At 44.9% G+C, this 23,204-nt stretch overlaps 1 protein-coding gene across 1 annotated transcript in view; it reads left to right on the forward strand.

Annotated features, from left to right (window-relative positions):
• PDE8A (phosphodiesterase 8A) overlaps nt 1–16,997 on the forward strand; it is a 189,160-nt gene extending 172,163 nt beyond the window's left edge. Inside the window, exons 19-23 of the mRNA XM_065412598.1 lie at nt 3,117–3,334; nt 4,575–4,707; nt 14,488–14,655; nt 15,733–15,862; nt 16,784–16,997. Coding sequence (XP_065268670.1) covers nt 3,117–3,334; nt 4,575–4,707; nt 14,488–14,655; nt 15,733–15,862; nt 16,784–16,890 — 756 coding nt within the window. The 3' untranslated portion in view covers nt 16,891–16,997. The remainder of the gene's footprint in view (nt 1–3,116; nt 3,335–4,574; nt 4,708–14,487; nt 14,656–15,732; nt 15,863–16,783) is intronic.
• The last annotated feature ends 6,207 nt before the right edge of the window (nt 16,998–23,204 follow it).

Genomic DNA, 23,204 nt, shown 5'->3' on the forward strand with positions numbered 1-23,204 from the left:
ATTAGAACTGCTCTAAAATATACTGGGGGAACAGACTGGCATACAGCTGGCCTGGGATCTGGGGAGTGCAAAGATAAACTAAAGCCACACTTACACGCACGTGCCCTGTGGCATTGGGTGCTTCTCTGCCACAGCTTTGGACCAAACTTCCTATCCTGAATTGGCCTCCCTGAGCCTATTGCTAGTGGTGGAACCTTGCTCAAAGGGACATCATTTGTGATTGTAAACAAGTTTCTAACCTCTCATTAAAACTGGTGTATGTATTATAACCTGGAGCTGCAGCTCATTAACCTGCTCTCCAGAGGCCGACTCTCAGGCAATATACGCCAAGGAGGAGAGAGAATTTCACTGGAAGTTTTCAATCCTCAAGTTGCCAAGGGTTTGGTTGCCTTCCCGTGACTATCTATGACAAACAGATGTGATCTGGAATCATTCCAATGCCAAAGAAGTGTGACTGCCCTTCCCTTTTTGAAAAAGTTTTTTATTCATCTGCAGAATGCACAGGAAAAGAAAAATTGTAATAAACAAAAGCAAAGGAGATACCACATGTATCTAAGCAGTTACAGCCTCAGCAGTTTTGTTAACTCCAATTCAAGCTTAACCGAGTAGAAGAATGCCAGATTCTGACACCCATACTCACACTGAGTAATATCTTACTCCTTGAATAGACCTATTGAGATCATTGGGACTACGTACCAAGTCAGGTGCTACTCAGTGTGAATAAGGGTTGCCACTTTACTGCAGTATTTCTGGGCCAGATTCTTGATTGAGCATTAACAAAAATCATATCTGGGCCACAAAATAATGAAACAGTGTTTGTAGAACTGTGTTTTCATTGGTGTGCAGTAGGGTTTAGCATGACAGAACTAAGATTAGCAATGTGACATCAATGTATGATGGACTGTAAATTCATCCAAAGCTGGACAGAACATAGCGATCTCATCAAACAAAGGGAATAAGCCTGAGACATATTGCTGTTGCCTCATAGAGTCTATAGGGGACAGTGCATAGATAAGGAAAGCATCCTGGATTTCCACGTGGACTGCGTCAGCCATGGCTACACTGTTCTTGTTCTCTCTGAATGTCCAGGTATCATGAAAGAAGTATTGCAAGCAGGTGCTGGTTTGTTGAGCTGAAATTTTGATAATCCAAATAAAGCTGGAGTTTACAAGTTGTTCCTTATGGCCCCAATGTGGTTGGTTTGTTGGTTTCCATAGATTGCTGATGCAAGTACTAATTAACCTCTACAATTGGTGTATGTCGTAGAAGGGCCCGTTAACGCTAGCAATGCAAGTGGACCTGCTACAATTGAGGGCTTGTCTATACGGCCCAACTGTGCAGACTAAGGGGGTATCAGTTGCAGCGCACACTAGAGGGTTGCGCTGTAACTACCCCATGTAGACCCTGCTAGCACCTAGTTCATGCTAACGTAGTTCTGTTTGAAACAGGACTATGTTAACACAAACTAGGTACCTTTTCATTTGCACTGGCCATGTCAATGCAGGGCAGTTTACAGCACAAAACTTTATTGCACACACGGCAGCTCTCACTCCTGTAGTCTGCACAGCAGGGCCATATACACAAGCCCCGAGTTAACACAATAGAACCACATTTAATGGAGTGCGTATTTTTTTGGGAAGATGTGGCTTTTTTATGGACGGCTGTTGTATATTGGTGGCTAATTTTTGGGACCAAATCCCGAAGTCTCTATTCAGGCTGAACGTCCATTGAAGTAAGAGAACTACAGGATTTTCTCCATAAATTGAAAGCTCAAGCCATTGGTTGTGTGGGAAGATCCAGTGGCGGGGAAGGGGATAGGAGGGAAGGACTCCATCTCCCCCATCAGCTGGCTGGAATAGCCCCACAGATCATTTATGCCCCTTATGCAGGGTTTTATGCGTACGTTTAGATCCCGTGATCCCTTCCCTGAACCATCCCCAAGACCTCATTTCATGCCAATCTGTTTGCAACTGGCCTGGAGAACCCCTGTTGTGGCTCTCCTGGGGTGAAGATGCACCCCTTCACAGCCGTTCCATCTGCCATCCCTTACTCCCCCTCCTCCCTAGTCCAACTGCAGGGCTTACAGAGTTCTGAGACCCTTACGTGGGGCCCTTTGCACTTGGGTGAATTTCAGCCTGAGTGAATTGTAGATATTCACACTTCCCATAAATGCCCAAAATGAGACAAAGTGACTGCTGTACCATATTAAAGAGGGCAGTGCTGAGAAGATGCAGATTTCCTGCTCTCTGCTAACTACTGCCTACGCTACTAAAGGCCTTCTAAGGCCGAAACAAAAGCTGCACAATTTTAGACATAAAGCACAGTGGATGGTGCATCCCAAGAAGCTTGCAGATGTAAAGAGGCCCATACCCCCCAACCTTACAGCAGGAAAAAGATCAGAACACATTAACTCCAGAAAATGCAGCCCCAGAGCCAGTGAGGAGCATTGGGGCTCCACCAGAAAATAAGGAATGCCTTGCACCTGGGCCATGGGGCGGGCGGAAAGCATCATTGAGAATGTAATTATCTCCAGTTGTCAAAATGTAACAGAGATAACTATTGCACTGGGTAGGGTGCTACTTAGTCAGGCTGCTGGCCAGGCCATGGGACCGAGACTGCTCTTAGACAGGAAAGTACATCTTCACTCATCCTGCAGAACCAGTCTTCCATAGCTGATTCTGAACTCAGCAAAAATTGGCCTATCGTACATGATTTTTTAATATATTTTTTTTGCCAAAAACAGGCCTGTTTTCTGTCAAAACGGAACCATTTTTGAGCAGCAACAGACCTTTTTCCAGGTCAGAATACTCATTTTTTAGTGAAGGCGGTTTCTGCCATGGCAGAACGCGGAAACTCAGTTTTACAGGTTTGATGCATTTTGTCCAAATTGTGAATAAAGTAAAATTTAGAGGGCACAAAATGTCCAAAAATGTCATGGAAAGTTCCATGAAGCCTACAGTGAACTTTCCATGGCTCTTTAGAACATCTAACCCTAAAAGCAATCTGCAGAATCCTACCTTTTGCCTTTAAGCAGCTCAGTTTAACCTTTAAGGACCCGTGCAGGATTTCTAGTGATTCTTCCAGGAAACCTAAATGTCCCTGACTTCTCTTTTCAGCAAACTCTGGATCCAATTGATGAGGTTGCTGCTCTCATTGCTGCCACTGTCCATGATGTGGATCACCCAGGAAGAACAAACTCCTTCCTGTGCAATGCGGGGAGTGAACTAGCGATCCTGTACAATGACACCGCGGTGCTAGAGAGCCATCATGCGGCGCTGGCTTTCCAGCTCACCACACGGGATGATAAATGCAATATCTTTAAAAACATGGAGAGGTGAGTTGAAAATATGGGACATTTATCAGTCCATTAACCACCATATTCTTCTTCTACATATCTTACGGCAACATAAAGAAATGCAAGCAAACACACCAGAGGGAAATCACAGCTTCTGGAGGAGTGGAGTTAGCCCCTTGGCAGGTTTGCTCATGAAACAATACCGATCTCTCTCATACTGCAGAGAATGCCAAAATCTAAATGATAATGTTGATGATGATGATTTGTATTGCCACAGAACCCAGGAGCCATAGGCCTGGGCCAAGACCCCACTGTCCTAGGCGCTGCACAAATACAGAACAAGGACCTTACAATGTAACTCTCGATATGAACACTTTCGCTGTTTTTATAGCATTAAAATAAGGGCGAATCTGGTTGCTTGTAAATTGGTGTCAGTGCTGCTTTGAAAAATCCATTTTATATCATTTGACCTCTAGGGCCAAGCAATGGTTGACCTGTGCACGTAACTGGACGGAAAGGGGAGCCCCTTCCCCTCAGCACACCAGACTAGTTGGCAGGTGTCATATGGCTGGCTGATGGCTAAAGGGAGAGGCTGCTGCATTTTGGGGTGGGAGCATGACCATAGCTCCACTCTCCCTACTCACCCAGCTGTGTTAGCAAGAGAGTGATGGCGGAAGCTCGGCTGGAGCAAGACCCTCTGCTAAGTGTGCTGCCAGAGCACCATGGGAGGCATGTGCAGACATAGTGTCTCCTGGCCGCACTGCTGAGGAGTTGGCATCTCCTCTCCCATCAAGCACGTGCAGCTCTTAGAGAGACAAAACTGTGCCCCTAAGGTATAATTCACTGCATGCCACTGTACAAAAGGAATGCATTTGTACAGCATAGATTCAGCTTACCAGCCCCTTCTCTCTGTCTCTCCCTTCCCCTACCCATCTCTGGAACACCAGTGCTCTATAGTGCCAAGTATCAGGGGGTAGCCGTGTTAGTCTGTATTCACAAAAACAACAAGGAGTCCGGTGGCACCTTAAAGACTAACAGATTTATTTGGACGTAAGTTTTCATGGGTAAAAAACCCTCACTTCTTCAGATGCATGGAAGAAGTGAGGTTTTTTACCCACAAAAGCTTATGCCCAAATAAATCTGTTAGCTTTTAAGGTGCCACCGGACTCCTTGTTGTTTTAGTGCTCTATAGTATTTTTTTCAGAGCGATTCAGTTAGTTTAAGCAAGCAGCCCTTAGTGAATGAACCCTCATGTCTAATTGTTTCCTTCTTTAAACAGGAATGAATATCGAACCCTTCGTCAAGCCATTATTGACATGGTCCTAGCAACAGAAATGACAAAGCACTTTGAGCATGTCAACAAATTTGTCAACAGCATTAATAAACCCTTGGCAGCACTAGAAGAAAATGGGGTAAGCAAAACAACAAGTTCTCCTTTAATTAACAGGCAGACAAAAGGGGATTGAGGCACTCGAGCTACTGGTAACGGGATGTACCTAGACAGTATGAATAACAGGAGTACTTGTGGCACCTTAGAGACTAACAAATTTATTAGAGCATAAGCTTTCGTGGGCTACAACCCACTTCTTCGGATGCAAGTGGGTTGTAGCCCACGAAAGCTTATGCTCTAATAAATTTGTTAGTCTCTAAGGTGCCACAAGTACTCCTGTTATTTTTGCGGATACAGACTAACACGGCTGCTACTCTGAAACTAGACAGTATGGTGACTGGCCCACTGGAAATACAGAGAGAGTCTTTCACCTCTAAGTCACTGGTCTGAATGCACATAAGTTAGATCGGTCATCACAGTTTTGCAGGTTAATGGGACTAATTTGGACATCACTTACACTGCAATGTGGTGATGTTTTCCCAGAGCCAGCAGTATGTTTGGGACCGAATAACTCATCAGAGTACTTATGGGAAACAGATTTTCTTGTTAAAAATGGGATGATTCCAGAAAAACGGAATGGGTGGTAATCCAAACACCTTTTGGCTACTAACATTTGATGACTGCGTAGTAACCTTTATGACAGCGGTTCTCAACCGGGGGTCTGCGCCCCCCTGGGGGTCCATGAGCTCTTTCAGGGGGGCCATGGAGCCCCGCCACTGAAACCCGGTGCCCCAAGCCCTCCCACTGAAACCTGGTGCCCCGAGCCCCGGCGCTGAAGCCGGCACCCCCCCTTCCCCAGCCGGGAGAGGCGCGGGGCCGAAACCGGTGACCCCTGCCCCAGCCAGGAGCAGTGTGGGGCTATAGGCGGATCCCTCCCAAGCCCCCAAAGCCGGGAGCAATGTGGGGCTGAAGCCAACAACCCTCCCTTCCCCAAGTTATGTGTAGCAGGGGGCTGAAGCTGGGAACCCCAGCGCCGCCCCCCTCCTCCCCCCACTGAAGCTGGGAGCTGCACTGGGAGCCCCCCTGCCAGGGCCGGCGCCAGCATTTCTGCCACCCCAAAAAAAAGCAGCGATCGGGATCGCGATCGGCGGTGGCAATTGGAAAAAAAAAAAAAAAAGCCGCGATCGGCGGCGGCAGTTCAGCGGCAGGTCCTTCGCTTGTAGAGGGAGTGAGGGACCTGCCGCCCCCGAATTGCCGCAGGTGCCGCCCCTCTCCCTTGGCCGCCCCAAGCACCTGCTTGTTAAGCAGGTGCCTGGAGCCGGCCCTGCCCCCTGCCCGGACACAGCCCCTAGCTACCCTGTGCCTGCACTCTGAGCTACCCCCTTGCCCACACACAGCCCCTAGCTACCCCCTCCCTGCACCCTGAGCTACTCCCTTCACTTCACACAGCCCCTATCTACCCCCTCCCTGCACCCTGAGCGGTTTTCAAACTTTTTGAACTGAGCCCCCCCCTTTGAGTTATATTTTTTAATTGCGTCCCCTCATAGCCCAGACAGGCTGGGTGGCCTCCTGAGTGAATCAGCGGGTGGAGGAGGGGCTACCTCCCTGGACCCTGCTGTGCGGAGCTGGCTCGAGCCCCTCCAGCCCTTGCTCCCCCCCCCCCCCCCAAATAGAAGTAAAATTATGTCTATGCCCAAGGATCCCCCCCCCCATCCGGCCCGGAGCCCCGCGCTCTTCCCCTCCCCACCCCCACCGGGCCCTGGCGTTTTTATAGCATGTTGAGGCAGGGCTCAGCAAGAACAAGGTTGGAACCCTGCTCTATGAGATATAGTGGGGGTCTCTCTCCAGCACCCAGAGGAGATGGCAAGTGTCCCTTCTGGAAACCCATCATCACAGTTGGCAGTGACTGGTATCACTGTTGGCCTTTCCTGCAAAGGGGCCAAGGACCAGGGCCGGATTCCCCATTAGGCACAGTAGGCATGTGCCTAGGGGCGCTGGCATTCTAGGGGAGCCTAAAAATTCAAATTTTGCTGCTCCTGGGTCCCAGCAGGGGGCGCAGCCTGCTGAGGGGGAGACGGCCCTACGCAGCCCTGCTGGAGCGCTCCTCACTCAGCCCGGCGGACAGAGTCACCTTCCAGTGGGGCCAATGAGCACGGCCAGAGGGCATGACTTGGGCGGGGGGGCTCTGGGCAGTGAAGGGGGGGGCGCTGGGCAGTGGAGGGGGTCTGTGTGGGGCACTGGGAAGTTGTAGTGGGGCTGTGTGAGGGTGCTGGGCAGTTGGGGGTCTGTGGGCAGCAGGGCACCTAAAAGTTAAAAGTGGCAGGGTACCCCTGCTGCCCACAGAGGTTAGGAGCTCCGAGACGCTGTGGGCGGTGGTGGCCCCCAGAGCTCCGAGTTGCCGTGGGCACCAAGGTAACCCCGCAGCTCCCGTCGGTGGCATCCTGCAGCTCGGAGCTGCCGCAGGCGGCGGGGTGGGGCTCTGAGCCCCTGCACCTAGGGGCGCCCAAGATGTAAATCTGGCCCTGCCAAGGACTGTGTGGGAACAGAGACTGAATTACATTCTTAGAGTTGGATGCTCAGGGTCAGGATGTGAGCCCATTGTGGAGCAGTGTGGGGATGTGTATACTGAGCTGACCACGTGGCACGTGCTCTGTAAATAAAAGACAGCAGTTTTCAGTGCTGTGAGTCTGGCAGCAGTTGTGAGTCGTTTAAAGATTTTTTTAAGACAGTGGGCAGAAGATATGATTGTGGCATTCAGTATCATATAGGCACAATCAGTAGCCAACTGGAATCCTGTGGACTCTACAAAATTGCCTGTTAGGAAATCGTTCTTTAAAAAACAAAAACAAACAAACCAGTTTGAATAACAGCTGCAGCTAGCAGTTCTGTTGCCAGTGTAAGTGGAGTGCAATTTTGTTGGAATGGTTTCTGCAAAGAGAAGAGTTTCAAAAGCTGTTATATCAAAGTTTATACCCCAACAGCACTGCTGGCAAAGCCCCATTACAGTAGCTGAAATGATTTTAAAAGTGTTTTCCTGATGTAGTCAGAGCAGTTTTTGTAAAGCTGTAGCTGTGAACTCTGTGTTGAACGGTGGGGGCAGTGCTTCTGTGGCATAAGAGATTGGGGAGACGCAGGTCTGGTATTCACCCATATGCTGCCTGTGCAGTCATGCTCTCTCTCAAGGTGTTTGGAGCAAGGGGGACGAGAGCAAGCTTTTGTCCAGTGGGGAGATAGCTCTGCTCTTGGCATCCTAATGATGCAAATGGAACTGGGTGAATTTTTAGTGTGAAGCCAAAGTCTCCTTAGGATACTGCTGTCCTGAATAAAGCAGGAAAAATGCTGGTAAATCGGTATTGTTCCCAGCAAGCTTATCAGAGGGGTAGCCGTGTTAGTCTGGATCTGTAAAAAGCAACAGAGAGTCCTGTGGCATCTTTAAGACTAACAGACATCTGTTAGTCTTAAAGGTGCCACAGGACTCTCTGTTGCTTTTTCCGATCAATGGTGGGCTTGATCCATTTCCCACTGAAGTCGTAGAAAGACTCCTGTTGATTTCAATGGGCATTGGATCAGGCCTTATGTACTTAACAAGTTGACTGTCCATGAGCCATGGTGTATCAAGATGCCTGTCTCCTGCTACCAGACCCAAGAGGAGAACAAAACTAGCTCACAGATGTATCTCAAGGGGGCCAAGTTCACATAATTTTGTGTGTTTAGTTTGATCATTTCAGTAACTAAATATTTTGTAATATGGCTGCTTCTATAGATATATCACACACACAAAGTGCATCAGAAGAACATTATTAAGGTTGCAAAGTCAAGCATTCAAAAGTTAGGAACTGCCAGAATGCCATGACATGTACAACCTGAATTTACACATGCTACCCTTTTATGCTGTGATATGGTCTTTATTTACATGATCACATATTGGTGTGGTTTTTTTTCATCCAATCAGTGTTCCTCCACCACTTGGCTCCTGGTCCTAGACTCTTTGTCCAGCCAGTCCCAATTCTCCCCTCCCCCCGCATCCTGTCTCCTCATAAGATTTATCTTCCCTCCCTGCCTACTTCTTTTCACTCACTCACTGGTTCTCAGTCCCAGGGCTTGGCTACACTTGCGAGTTAGAGCGCATTAAAGCAGCCCTGGGCTCCCTAGCTCACTACCCGTCCACACCAGCAATGCATGTAAAGCGCTCTGACTCCAGGGCTCCTGGTACTCCACCTCGGCGAGAAGATTAACAGTTGGTGCGCATTGGCTGGAACGCCCGGGCATCAGTGTGAACGAGGTGTTGCATTAGTGCGCTCTGATCGGCCTCCGGAAACATCCCATAATCCCCTTAAGTCAAGTGGCCACTCTTGTCATTGTTTTGGAATCACTGCAGGCATGCCGATATGCCCTTTGAAAGCCCATTTCTGACAGCCAGCATTCTTATCTGCTCCGAGACAAAGCAACCATTACTGTGGAATGCTGTGAGAGAGAGAGAGAGAGAGGCGGGGGGGGAGGAGGGTCTGTTGCTGTCTGAACTTACAAGACAGCATGCTGACATGCTCTCAGCCCCCCAAAAACCCACTCTCTCTCCCCCCACATACACACAACACACTCCCTGTCACACTCCACTCCACCCCCCCCATTTGAAAAGCACGTTGCAGCCACTTGCATGCTGGGATAGCTACCACAATGCACTGCTCTCTGTGGCTGTTGCAAGAGCTGCTAACGTGGCTACGCCAGTGCGCTGTCAGCTGTCAGTGTGGACAGATTGTAGCGCTTTCCCTACTGCGTTCTACATCTGCAAGTGTAGCCATGCCCCCGGTCTCCTTGCCCAACCAGTTCCAATGTCCTCTGCCCTCCTGTAGCTCCCAGTCCCACTCTCCTTGTTAAGCGAGTCCCATGAACTCCCCGTCCCAGTTTCCGTCTCCGTCAACCTGCAGTCCCAAGCACAAACACCCTGGATCTTGTCCCAGCATAACCCTCCTACCCCATCCCAGATCTGGCTCTTGTCCACTCTGCATTTGAATCATGCAGCTTTCTCCTCCGCACGGCCCCGCAGGGGTGAGGAGTGTGGGTGTCATTGATAGCAGTGGAGAGGCAGGCTCCCTGCTGTCAGTTCTGGACTTGGACTTGGCATGGCCCAGAGCAGCCAGGAACTTCAATTACAAGGAATGACCTGCTCAGCCCCAGGCTGGAGCAAGCTCGGAGTAGATGGAATCTTTGAGCAATTAAGCTGTGAAGCGCTAGCAAGTCTCTACTGAGCTTGTGTGAACTGTGATTTTTTTCAAATGCTTGCAACTTGGCCAAATTTGGGTGGATCTTCACAGGGACAGCAAAGGCATATCCTTGACTCAAAGGCCACCTCCTGCCGAATTTCAAATCCCTGCTCCAAAGCATGGGGGCACTAGAGCTTCTCAAAGAAAAGGTTGCCAGAATTTTTGAATATTGGCAAAAACAACATTTTTTCCTTTACCTTGTTTTTAGAAATGGCTAAAATTTTACAAAACATTTCAGCCTGAAGTATACACCAGCTAGGAAATATTTCAGACCAAACGATTAAAGTTTGGCAGAGTTACAAGCAACTGAAAACACAGGGTCTTACAATAGATAGTGTCAGGCAATCTTAATAATGGGCAGCAGTACCAGCCCAGGCTAAAATTATATTTTTAAACTATCAAACGGTCTCGCTTTCATTTTGCCTTTTTTGTAATTTTAGTAATTTATGTTTTTGATAAATTATATTTTACTTAAGAACTACAGTAAGAAATAATCAAACTCTCTTTAATTGTTTTATTGGGAAAATGCTGATAGATATTTTAATGGACGTATATGGCCAGTAAAACCAATAGAGAATTTTTAGGCTAAAAACCAATCTATTCAATTCCAGGAATTTAATGACCATGAAAAAATAACTTTCATAGACTTTACGGCCAGAAGGGACCATCGTGATCATCTAGTAGTGTGAGTTCTTGCACATTGCAGGCCAGAGAAACTCGCCCACCCACTCCTGTAATAGACCCAGAACCTCTGGCAGAGTTACAGAAGTCAAAACAGTCAAAACCTTTGATAAAAGAAGCATCAAGCTGCAAAACACAGTTCTGCAAATTATTGTACAGCACAGACTTGATACTGAATATTATTTTGTTCCTCCAATAAAAGGGGTTGTTAACATGTTTTGGGTAATTGCAGAGTATTTTTGGATAATAAAGGTAATTATAGTAAGTGCTTGGAACATAGGGATCCTTTTGACACTACAAATAAAAAGATAAAGAATTTTTAAAATAATAACACAACCCCCAAGTGGATGTTAAATAAACACCTGTGAAATATAAGCCAGGCCCTTTAGCTGTTAGGCTACACAACGTCCAGGTGTTAAATTAGCTTAGCATCCATGAATGCAACAGAAATGTAATGAGGTTAAGGGCTAGTGTGAGGCTTTCAAGCTGCTCTGAGAAAGGGAAGTGTAGCGCACAGCTGCACGGTCCCGGGAGCAGACCAGAGTACAAACGGACTCGACTGTCACAATTCCTCCCGGGCTGCTGCTCCTTTGCTCTGAGGAGGAGTATAGTACTTCACACCTTGCTACTTCCTGGGAGCCTCGCCGGGCAGCAGGGAGGGCAGAACTAAAGCTCCACTTCACTCACTGCTTCTGCAGCGACAGTCCCAGTCTGAGCCGGGAAGAAAGTTCTCTGGGTTGGGGGAAGGGGCTTACAATATCACACTCCTCTGTGAGATCAAATGGCAGCAGTGACAAGCCCTACACACATACAGGTTAGACTGGAGTCAAACCAAGTCTAAATGCTGACCTGGCTTACATCCTGTGCAGCCCCATTGATTTCAGGGGCAAAACCTGTGCCAAAGGGTCTGGTCTCATTCCTAGCAGTTTGACCTGCTGCATGCACATTTTCTGGAGAAAAATAGGGCTTAATTTGCTGTTTGACTTAAATAATCAAATCAAAGTGTTTCCCTCGTTTGAGCTGAGTATTTCTCCAAACTGCAGACTCCTGTAAAAATGTTTATGATGTTTGAGTGGGTAAAACCACTAATTTGCAGGGCTTGTTATTGGCAGGACACTACACTCCAGCAGATCTTCCCTCGAGTTTGGTCCTGTATTTGGTAGCAATGGCAGCGTGCTTCTCTGAGCTTGGCTTTGGATCACAGCTGTGACTCAACGGAGTGTTTGTTGGCAAGCTGCCATCTGTTTGTTCCATATGGGACAATTCCCCTTTTTTAGTCCTTTCTGTACATATTTGTTCAATGGGCCATGATGAGAAGTTGTTAGGTTTGCTCCTTGTCTTCTTTTGTGTCATAAACTGACAGAATCCATCCCAGCTCCAGCATCCTTTATCCTCCGATTTCCCTTCATGATGTCACCTAAGCTTGTGACAGGAAGCCTAGATCTGGCCTGCAGAGACACTTCTAAGCTCTGTTAGCAGAATCTATTCCCAAGACAGCCGCATCCTCTGAGTAGAACCATAGCTTTGGTTTGGAAAGGTTCCAGATCACAGAAGCAAAAATCCTTTCTCAGCTCCTGGAGATGTACCTATTGATCTCTGCTGTCATTTACTGAATGATCTCTAATCATTTTCAGCAGTTAAAAATTTTTTTAAAGCGCCAGTGTCTAATTTGGTTTTGCTGTGGTTTATCAGTGCGGCCCTGCAGGAAGAACTTTCTTCCCTGTAATTAACAATGTGCACTAGTAAAAGCTCAGAACAGTGGGAAATTCAGATTCCACCCTGGCTGACCTCAACGTGGTGTTTACTTTTGTGCAGTGGAGTGTGGAATTCTGCCTAGTTGGTACCTCTTGTACAAATAGATGTAGGAGCTGGCTGCATTATTAGTGTTGTAATTGTCAGGATTACCGTAATGCTAGAAGGCCCAGGAGTGGACCAGAACCCCATTGTGCTAGGCACTGTGCAAACATAGAACAAAAGATGGTCCCTGCTCCAGAGAGCTTACAATCGAAATATAAGGTAAGAGATAACAGATGGATGCAGATAGACAGGGAAGAACAAGGAAACAATATTGGTCAGAATGATAGGCTATGGTCTTAGCACACCAGCAGCCTAACCATTGTCAAGTTTTTTTGTAGGCATCTCAGCAAAGGAGAAAATTAAAAAGGGACGTGAAGGAAGATGTGCTACCATGCTTCACATCTGCATTCCTCACAAAGGGCCTCATCCAGCTCCAACTGAAGTCAATGGCAGTTTTTCCACTCACTTCAGCAGGGGTTGGAGTGGGCCCAAAGTACAGTTAGGTCAGTGAAGGAACAGCTGAAGTGACTACTCCATATGCAGTAGCCACACTTTGTGTTTAAAGATCAGTGGAGATCAAATGAGGGCAAGGTACAAAATTAGGGAAACAGAACAAAAGCTTGTGTCTTGGGAGACATGTTGGACAAGTGAAGATGACTCTGGCCTGGGAACTAAGATAGCTGGGTTCTAGTCTCAGCTCTGCTACTGACCTGCTGTGTCACCTTGGGCAAGTCACTTCACCTTTCTGAGCCTTAATTTCCCCAGCTATCAATGGGAAATGCTGTGACTTCCCTTCCTTTGTGAAGCACTTGGAGATTTATGCATGGGAAGTGATAGCTAAATATTATTATTATTGGTGGCACCACATTTTAATCCATTATCCAGAGCTAACCCAGGGTACATCTACACTGCAAAAAATAATAAAGACCCACAGCAGTGAGTCTCAGAGCCTGAGTTAACTGACAGGGGTTAGCGTTACAGGGCTAAAAATAGCAGTGTAGACATTCGGGCTCCAGACAAAGCCTGAATGTCTACGCTGCTATTTTTAGCCCAGCAGCGCCAGCCCAAGTCAGTTGACCTGGGCTCTGAGACTCAGTGCTGCGGGTATTTTTTTTGCAGTGTAGTCATACCACCAGGCAACAGCTCAAGCTATGCTCCACTCTGTTGGGTGGATTTTTAGGCATCTCAGCCTTGATTCCCTACCCCTAGAAACAATTTTAATCAGAGCTCCATAGTAAAGGTAGCTTCGGCCCCAGCTCATAAAAGGCCGACCCAATCTTGCAGCTCTCAACTGTGTGAACTGTCCCACTGGACAGAAACATACATAGTGCAGGCTGGGGTCCAAATATAGCCACATATTCTAAACAAGTGTCCCTTCGCCACTCTCCATAACTGCACAGGATAAAGCTAATCAAAAGCAGGGTTTTTTAATGAATTTATCTGATAGTGATGAAATCCAAAAAAACAGATAATTTGCATTATAAGCCAAGTAAGCCAGGCACCGTAGGGATGGGGAGGATGGAAAACCAGGTGCATGGGATGGGAAGAGGGAGCTGGCCCTGGGAGCAGTACTGCTGTCACAGTAGTTTGTTCTCATGATAATGAGACCTGCTAGCACTGACCGGGCATGCATCTAGTCCCAGCCTTTTCCTAAACAGTTGTTTGCTCTACTGTAACATGTAACTCAGTGTGTTTTTGTGGTTTTTTTTTTTTTCAATTATCATCTTAATCCTGCAATGGAAAATTATATACATCTGTCTATGTAGTTACATGGCCTTTGTACTATCTGCACATTAATGAATTTATCCTCACAGCACTCCTGAGATGGGAATGGAGCCACAGAGAGACTCAGTGACTTACCCAAGCTCACACACTAGGTCTGTGACAGCGCCAGGAATGGAACCTAGAGCTCCAGAGTCCCAATCCAGTGCCTTAACCACACAACCATCCTTCCTCTTGATTTGATGCATTTGAGCACCTGGAATTGTCTTCAGTGAAGCATGCAAGGAATGCAGGACTGGGTCCCTGCGGGATACACTGGAAACATTCCCGAAGTAGAAAATGTTTTAATGTCTGTTTACAGAAAATGCTGATTTGTTGTTTTTAATTTTGAAATGTTGCAGAGTAATAATGGTGATGGAGATTCAGTCAAAAACGTTCTCACGTCTCCTGAAAATCGCATACTTATCAAACGTATGTTGATAAAGTGCGCTGACATTTCCAATCCATGCAGACCCCTAGAGCAGTGCATTGAATGGGCCGGTCGCATCTCTGAGGAGTACTTTGCACAGGTAAGATAGCTGGAGAAGACTAAAAATTCTACCTGAGCACTTCTTTTGATAGGATGGGAGGAATCAGCAAACGGACTCTACTTATATCCAAACAAGATCTTAAGGCTACACTATTAATTTGTTTATATTTTATATTAGTTGCTCATCACCAATATACATTAATGCAGGGCCCAGTATCTGTGAACATATGGAAGCTGGCTGCCCTGCAGTGTAATCTGAAAAAAATTAAGTTTCTAGATTGTTCAATTTGCAATTTGTTTTGCCTAAAAATGCACTCCATTCACGGCCTGTGGAAGAAAAGGGCCTTATGCATAGCTCTCTCTCTCTCATGGATATGATGATAGAATACTAGTGTTAGTGAGGGAGCACATAAGGAGACAGCAAGGAATAAAGTCATGTAGGAGCAAGCCCCTAGGAGGCTGAGGTTTTGGTGGGGATTGCCTGGTCTTCTACCATTACAGATCATGGCCAAATTCTGAATTTAGGCCTGTATTCCTCAGAAGTAAAAGAAATGTTTTGTAAGATATTTTCCTGCCTTCTGGTAAGTTTGAAACTCCATTTCTGGTGGAGACTAGCAATTATGGAGCATCTTTACCTACAAAATAGTCATAGCTTTAAAAAAAGTTTCAAAGTGCCACAAAACTAGCTTTGTTTGTAGATCTGGAAGGCAGTAAATGTGTCACTTTCGGGAGAGGGATAGCTCAGTAGTTTGAGCATTGGCCTGCTAAACGCAGGATTGTGAGCTCAGTCCTTGAGGGGGCCACTTAGGGATCTGGGGCAAAAATCAGTACTTGGTCCTGCTAGTGAAGGCAGGGGGCTGGACTCAATGACCTTTCAGGGTCCCTTCCAGTTCTATGAGATAGGTATATCTCCATATATTAATTGAGCCAATAGGGAGCATTGTTCAGTGTTCTATTGCTCCTGAACATATACATGATTAGATCAAGTCTGTTCACAGTATGTCACTCCTTTTATTAAGCATCTGCATGCACCAGTTGGTGGCCAACAGTCTGCTGCTAGTGGGAGTTCACTGGTATAACGTGTCAGCCAAATCATCACAAAATCTTTTCTTTGCAGACTGATGAAGAAAAGAGACAGAGTTTACCTGTGGTGATGCCAGTTTTTGACAGACATACTTGTAGCATCCCCAAATCCCAAATATCCTTCATAGATTACTTCATCACGGATATGTTTGATGCATGGGATGGTAAGCAAGATTCTACAATATATTTCGTATCATAAGCCTTTTAGGGTACTATAAGATAAAAGTGCTGCATTGTGACTCCAAATGAAAAAAAAAATATGGAAATTTGCTACATTTCAAGTAAACCCGATAGCTTAATTAATGCTAACATGTATTTTAACATTCCTATGAATAATTCTTATTACTTCATTTAATAGGTGAACTTCAGGCAAAATTTAGTTTCTTCTCAGTTATTAAATGACTAGCTAGCTTTCCATAAAGGAACAAGGCATGTTAAGTGAGCTCACTTTGTTACCACACTATGCATATTCACCTGGCCCACATATTTTTTTAATTTTTTTTAACAATTTTCTAATGCTTGAAAATGCTATAGAAAAACAGGTTGAATTTCTTTTGAGAACTGTTTACAGTATATCAACCATTTCTTCTCCATTGCTGTCATTAGTGATTACAAGTAGTCAGAATTGTGACACACTCATAAATGGCAAATCAGCTGTGCACGTAACTGGAATTTTATCAAGCATAATAGTTACAGTCACAGTATCTAGGTCCTTGATAGAAAACTGGTGCTTTCCTGATTGCAATACAATTGCTAAATATACTTATAGTATTCTTGTAACTCTCCTGGGAAGATGTAGAAGACAAGAACCATTTCAAGTATCAGTATAACAGATATAAACCATCCCACTTAATCCGAAGAAGTGGGTTGTAGCCCACGAAAGCTTATGCTCTAATAAATTTGTTAGTCTCTAAGGTGCCACAAGTACTCCTGTTCTTTTTGCGGATACAGACTAACACGGCTGCTACTCTGAAACCAACCACTTAATACAGTTCCTCCCGTATTTCAAATTATATTTAAGCAAGTAGAATCATGGAACCATTTCAGTTCTGCTGGCTAACTACATTGTGTCCTTTCTTTCCTAGCATTTGCAGACCTACCAAATTTGATGCAGCATCTGGACAATAACTTTAAATATTGGAAAGGTCTCGATGACAAGAAGCTACGGAGCCTTCGACCACCACCTGAATAGCAATTAGGCCACAATGTGTAACTTACCTGTCCAGATGCATATTTACTCAAGCTCACTTTTGTTAATGTGATTTCAAATTAGTTTTGATCCCTTCAGTATTACAGTAAGGCTAACCCATGTGCTTGTGAACCTTTCACATTCAAGAGAACATGAGGTCAGCAGCTGACTCCTGCAAACTGCCGTGTATGGACTCAAATGAAGTGAACTTATCAGCTGAATTACACTGGATTGCTGCAGTACCTGTACTGAAGAGGGTCTATTCGTGAACATATTTTTGCATTATCTTCATACCAGTATGTGAAGCTTGAAGATATCCTTACGAAAAGGGGTGTCCTATAGAAGATTTTGCTTAGTCCTCAAATCTGCAAGTGAAGGAGGAGTATCTGTTAATAGTGACTCACAGCTTTTATGAGAAAGCTCCTTGCTTTTTATAAGCACTTAAGAACAGTTACATATACCAGTCGGACATTTAAAATGCAACTCTTCATGAAGGAGTTTTTGATCTATGAAAAATAGATGTACTCTATTTTTTCACATCACAGAAGGTGCAATCATTCACTTCTGAGCACTACTGAAAGTGAGTTCTCTTAAAGAAATTTAGTAGCAAATGTAAAAAATAACACAAGAATTTTTGAAGTTGATCGTTAGCATCTATTATTAAAATATGTTTTATTTATTTTGTTAGATGTTCAATATTTTCTATGAATTTATAAATACTTAAAAGCCAAAGCCAACTTTAGATGCATTACAAATTTACATGATTCATACTCATCAATATACATTTAATTGATGTACAGACCTTTTATTTTCATAATGCAAATACAAAATACTATACAATGACACATTTTTATTGCACTGTAAGGATAGATGTGTATGTTTAAATATTGTCTGATTTTATGTTAATTAAAATAAGTTTTATTAAAAGGTCTCACTGGAGAGTAGTAAAATAAACAAGAAATGCATACTGTATAAGCACCAGAACTCCAGCAGTTCTCTCTCACTCCCTACTGGTGACCACAAGATCTTCCCAAGGTTGCTACTCTTGGTAAAAAATAATAATAATAATAACTTGGGATGTTCATTTTTTTCTTCCCTGTAATTTTATAATTAAATTCCCTATCAAAAGTCTGCCTTATTTTATACAGTATTTCTACAAAGCATTCCACAGCATAGATGAGGGGGGTAAAACAAAATATTTCATGAATTTCAACATTTTATAGCCAATGTATTTTCCTCTTCAGTGGAAAAAAAAAAAGAAAATCTTTAACTCCAGAAGTTTGTAAAGGTTGTATACCTTCACCATTGGAATGAACCATTCACAGCAAACACCAGAAAATAATAAAATGTATATTTTAAGAAGTGTCAAAGTTCTAGCAATTTTATTTGAAACATTTTTTTTTTTTTTTTTTTTTTAATTTGCACACTATCAGATAGATATGTGAAATTAAACAATTTCTTTTAAAAGTATCACTGGCTGGGTTTTTATTTGTGTTTTGTTTTGTTTTTGGCTTGCCAGCTAGAGTCAGAACTTGCCGGAAATGCTCGGTGTACACGTGTTCAGTCTGCGGGTGAGGGTGGCGGGGTGCCTTTTGATCCTGATGCTGGATATAGGATATATTGCTAAATGGCTGTTGCTGTTGATGGTTGGTTTAAGATGCTGTAGTTGCCTATGTCAGGCGAGGAAGGGTAACAGGTGGGTAGAATTGGCCTGAAACACTCCGTTAGCAGGTGTTCATCTGGCAGGAAAGGGTTAATCAGGTTCTGCTGACTCAGGCAGCTCCTACCCTGCCAGAGGTAATGGAGGCAGGAGTGATGCTGGAGAGCGTGGGCTGAGCCGTCCATAGGGTGGCATCCTGGGAGCAGCCAGCCCTGAGAGGGAGGGATTTGAGCTGAATTTTGTTATATTATTGATGACTTTGTGTTTTAGTTACTACAATCACTGCCCAGGGAGGGGGTGAGATTTGACCCTGCCCACGGGGTGGGTGGCCTCTATTTTGGAACAGGTTGGGAAAGGCTCCTGCTCACATATGCTTTTCAGGTGGGATATTTTGAGCTACAGAGAAGTATAAAGGGGGGATCTGGCTCATCGCTCCAACCACATCACGCATCCCTTTGTGTCTTGCCGTGCCCCCCCCCCCCCAATCGAACACAAACTCCTGGTCTTTGCCTTTAAGGCCCTTTGCCAGTTAGCTCCATCCTACCTAAGACATATTAACTTATTGAGCCATTGTCCTTGATGGCCCACATTCTCCTGTGCCATCCCACACACATGAGGAAAACTCCCATCGACATTCATAGCGCCTTTACCTTGTTCTCTGTTAAATCCCACCTTAAAACCTGCCTTTGCTGTGATGCCTACAGGTCACTACCCTCGGGCACTGGCTAGGCCAGGGAATAGCTGTGACTTCTGCTCTGCTGCTAAACTCTGCATCATTGTCACATCTTCCTCCTAGCCTACCTCTGCCTATGTGTGTTGTCCACCAGTGGCAGGTGTAGATTGTGAGCTGTCTGGTGCAGGGATTGTCTTCTTTGTTATATGCTTGTACAGTGCCTAGTACCAGGAGGGCCCTGAATCTTGACTAAGGTTCCTAGATGCTAATAATAATAGTGTTGAGTGATTCCGGTCCTTGTAAAACTTGCTGATAATTCCATAATCTATTATGCAGCTTAAGGGACTGGGATGCTTCATGCAGAGGGATCAGGAGTTGTGCGTCTTATTTTGTCAGGAACTAAGACATCTGCAACCCCCGTTCACCATCCACTTTTGAATAGAGAGCCTGGAAGGGGAGGTGGCCATTCAGCTGCCAGATAATTTGTTTTCCTGTTAATATTGCATCTTCTTTTTCATATAAAGGTTTCTTTTGCTTCTGTTGTGATTTGCTGTCAAATGCTGGCCAAGGCCCTCCCATTACAAAGGGGCTCATGTGGTGATTCAGCAAAAAGGTTCATGCTGACTACATTAGCAAAAAGATTGATCATGGCTTCATCAGAGCGTCCACAGTGGAAAGCATACAATGTGGAGGAAGTAATTGCAGTGTAATATCAAGAACAACACATGGGTCAACAGCATCTTAACATCTAAGGGTCAGTATTTCTTCATAAGCCTAGTTAAGGCACCGAGTTGTATTAATGTTTGGTAAAAGTGATTTGCTTTCCTGTTATAAATGTATGATGCATCATCACTGAAACCATCTGATCGATACATTTAATTCCCTGAAGTTCACACTGAGTCATTAACACCATTACCATCGTGTATGGAGCCATGCTAACCGGCCTACCGGACCAGACAGATTTACAGCCATATTTAATCTGACATAAAACAATCCTTCACAATCACTTAATGTGCAGCCACTGAATGCAGCTCTGTTCACTCCTTTTCCCATCTAAGACTTATTGTCACCGGGAGTAGATTACAGCTAAATGTGACCCACAGCCACCACTGTGTCTGACCCTCCCCTAAAACATCTTCCCACCCCAGTAGGCACCCACTGAATATAGTCTTCTTTCCTCGCCAGCCTGGCAGCTCATGCCTTCCCTCCATCAACCCCAAAAGATTCTCTCTCCCTCTGTTTCTGCAGGACCCTCTCCTCTTTCCTCCTTAGCCTGACAGCCATCTCAGTCCTAAAGACCAGATTTCCAAAGCTTCCTTCAGTGCTGGGGGATGCAGCTAGAGTGCTGCTGCACTCCAGCAATCCCCAGCTTCTGGAATGATCTCTTGGAGCCATATGTAGCTGGGCAAAACTTAGTGCCATCCTCAGGCTGCTCTAAAGTTGTGCCAGGAGCCTCAGGATCAAAGAGATGCAAAAATAGCACAAAGCTGAATTTATCTACCACGCCCCACACCTCCTTTCGGAACATGTGGCAAGAACAACTCAGCCAGACTCAAGAATTGGGGCCTATGAATTGAGACTATTTCTATCTCTTTCGGCCCATTGCTGCAAGCTCTCTGCCCCTTCCCCCTTCAGCTTCCACCCAGGGATTTTCTCCCTTGTCTGCAGCTAAGTGATCAGGAAAGCCCAAGACCAGAGGAGGGGCCCTTAGGTATATTAGAAAAGAATAGATGACCCTAACTGATTCTGTTGCAGTTTTGTAAATGCAGGACAGAAGATAGTGATTGGTTAGCTATGGAGGGGCACGGAGAAAAGTGGTGGTGGTGGTGGTGGGTTTTTTTGTTTTTGTTTAATTAAAAAACCTTGATTCCAAAGGGGCCATGGGGCCAATTTTATTTTAATTTTAAAAAGAGTTGGGGTAAAATCAGCATCTTCCTAGTCTCAGCCTCTGTCTTTTTGGCATCTCCTTGTAGTGCTTCACTTTCCCCACTATCTCCATTTCTTTCTGGTTCTGCAGTTTAAGCCACATAATGCCAAACTCCTTTCACAAAGGGAGAAAACAATTAAATCCAGACAACTTTAACTTCGTTCCATGCTAACAAACCGTATGTTCCTATCAGAAAACCAAAGACAAACCTACTGTCCTGTAAGCCTCTGTATCACCCAGGAACAAACTTTCAGTGTTCACAGAAAAGACTTTTGAGAGTTACATCACGTGTTTGCTGCTGGGGAAGCGGCTTGAGGTTCAGAGGGATGTTTGAAACATACATTGTGCAAAGCGTTTTCTGACAAATGTCCGGGTTTTATTCCTTACTGGAAGAAAAAGACGGGATTTTGTGCTGGGGAGACTCCAGGCTGACATGTAGTTGGAAGTCCTCCATGTGAAATCTCCAGCGGGTGATAACTTCCAGCCGCACTCAACTGGGCTAGATTGAACCAGTGATCTATAGGTGAAAAGCTCTGCATCCCAATGTTAGTTCCTCAGCCATCCAGTTGCCCCTTTTCTTTCTTTCGTGGATTTCCCAGATTATACAGCAGCATTGCAAACTCCCTGGCTTCTGGACCCCTTTTAGGCTGTGACTCCACCATTCTCTTTCCTGAATACTTTGCCATTGATGCTTGCACTGATACTTCTCCATTGGTGGCAGGAATGATGCCGGTGTGGCAAGGCTCCAGCTGACTGTTGGTGTTTTTATCTGCCACGGGCATGTATCTACATTGGAATAAATTGAAGAACTTGTTTGAAATTATTCCCAAATGTGGCCAGACCTGCTCTGAGCAAGTTTAAATAACGCAGAGTCTGTCTACATTGAATTTTTACCCATGGTTTAGCACATGTTAATTAACACAACTAAATTCTAATGTAGGCAGAACAATGAAGGGTTCTTTTTATGTCTTCAGGGTTTCATGTCTTCAAACAGGATACAGCAAAAATTCAGTGAATAACTCACCCCTTAAGAATGATTTGCTCAGCTTGCATGATGCAGCTTTCCAGTCTTACAACACGGCTGCTTACGCCTGTGTTAACTTTGACGAGCCACTTAAGATACCTGAGGATAATAAGGCAGAACAGGAGAAACTATTATGATCTCCTGTCTTATGTAGCGAAAATATTGGATCCATCAATGAGCCAGCCTAGAGGAAAATCTCAGACCTATCAGTAGGCAGGTGTAGTATGGTGAGAAGTAAATTTGTTTCTTACAACAAAAGAAACAAGGCAGAAGCTATCCAACCAAACTCTTCATTATGGACAAAACAGTCCTTCATGCAACAATTTTTCAGTGGCTGAGCATAAAATAAAAATCACCTGAAATGGAATGGATGCCTGGTTTTGCTCCATTGCCTTTCTGTGTATGTTCTACTTGCCTTAATAGACATCAGTGTTACTACATTCGGGGAGACGTGGCGTGAGCAAGAAGGAATTCAAGCAAAAATGATGCTGCTGTTTTATAAGAAAAAGTTAATTATTATATTTTTCTTCTATCTACTAATCTCCCAACAAATTTGGGGGCCGGAGGGGCAGAGAAAGAAATCAGCAAGAGAATCTGCAGCCAGTCATGCTCTTCTTTTGAGGGTCAAAAGGTTTGATTCGTTCTGTGCCGCGCACTGTGAAACAAAGTCTCAGAGCTAGTGACAAACTGCAAAACAAATAATCTCTTTGCTGATGTGTGACCTCATGCCTCCCGGGTATGGTGATCCCAGGGGCTCCTGTTAAACAATCCCAGGAATCAGAGGGGTAGCCGTGTTAGTCTGGATCTGTAAAAAGCAACAAAGAGTCCTGTGGCACCTTATAGACTAACAGACGTATTGGAGCATAAGCTTTCGTGGGTGATTGCCTTTCATTCTGACAATGTTTGGGGGCAGAAAACAAGCTTTTACATGAGTGCTGCACTTCTGTGCAGCCTATGCAGTTGGAAAAAGGATTTCAGTTAGTTTTGTCTTGCTGAAGCTGTGGGCCAAACGCATTCCTGGTGTAACTCCACT

Source organism: Emys orbicularis, chromosome 10 (assembly GCF_028017835.1).
Source record: "Emys orbicularis isolate rEmyOrb1 chromosome 10, rEmyOrb1.hap1, whole genome shotgun sequence".
NCBI classification, from domain to species: Eukaryota; Metazoa; Chordata; order Testudines; family Emydidae; genus Emys; species Emys orbicularis.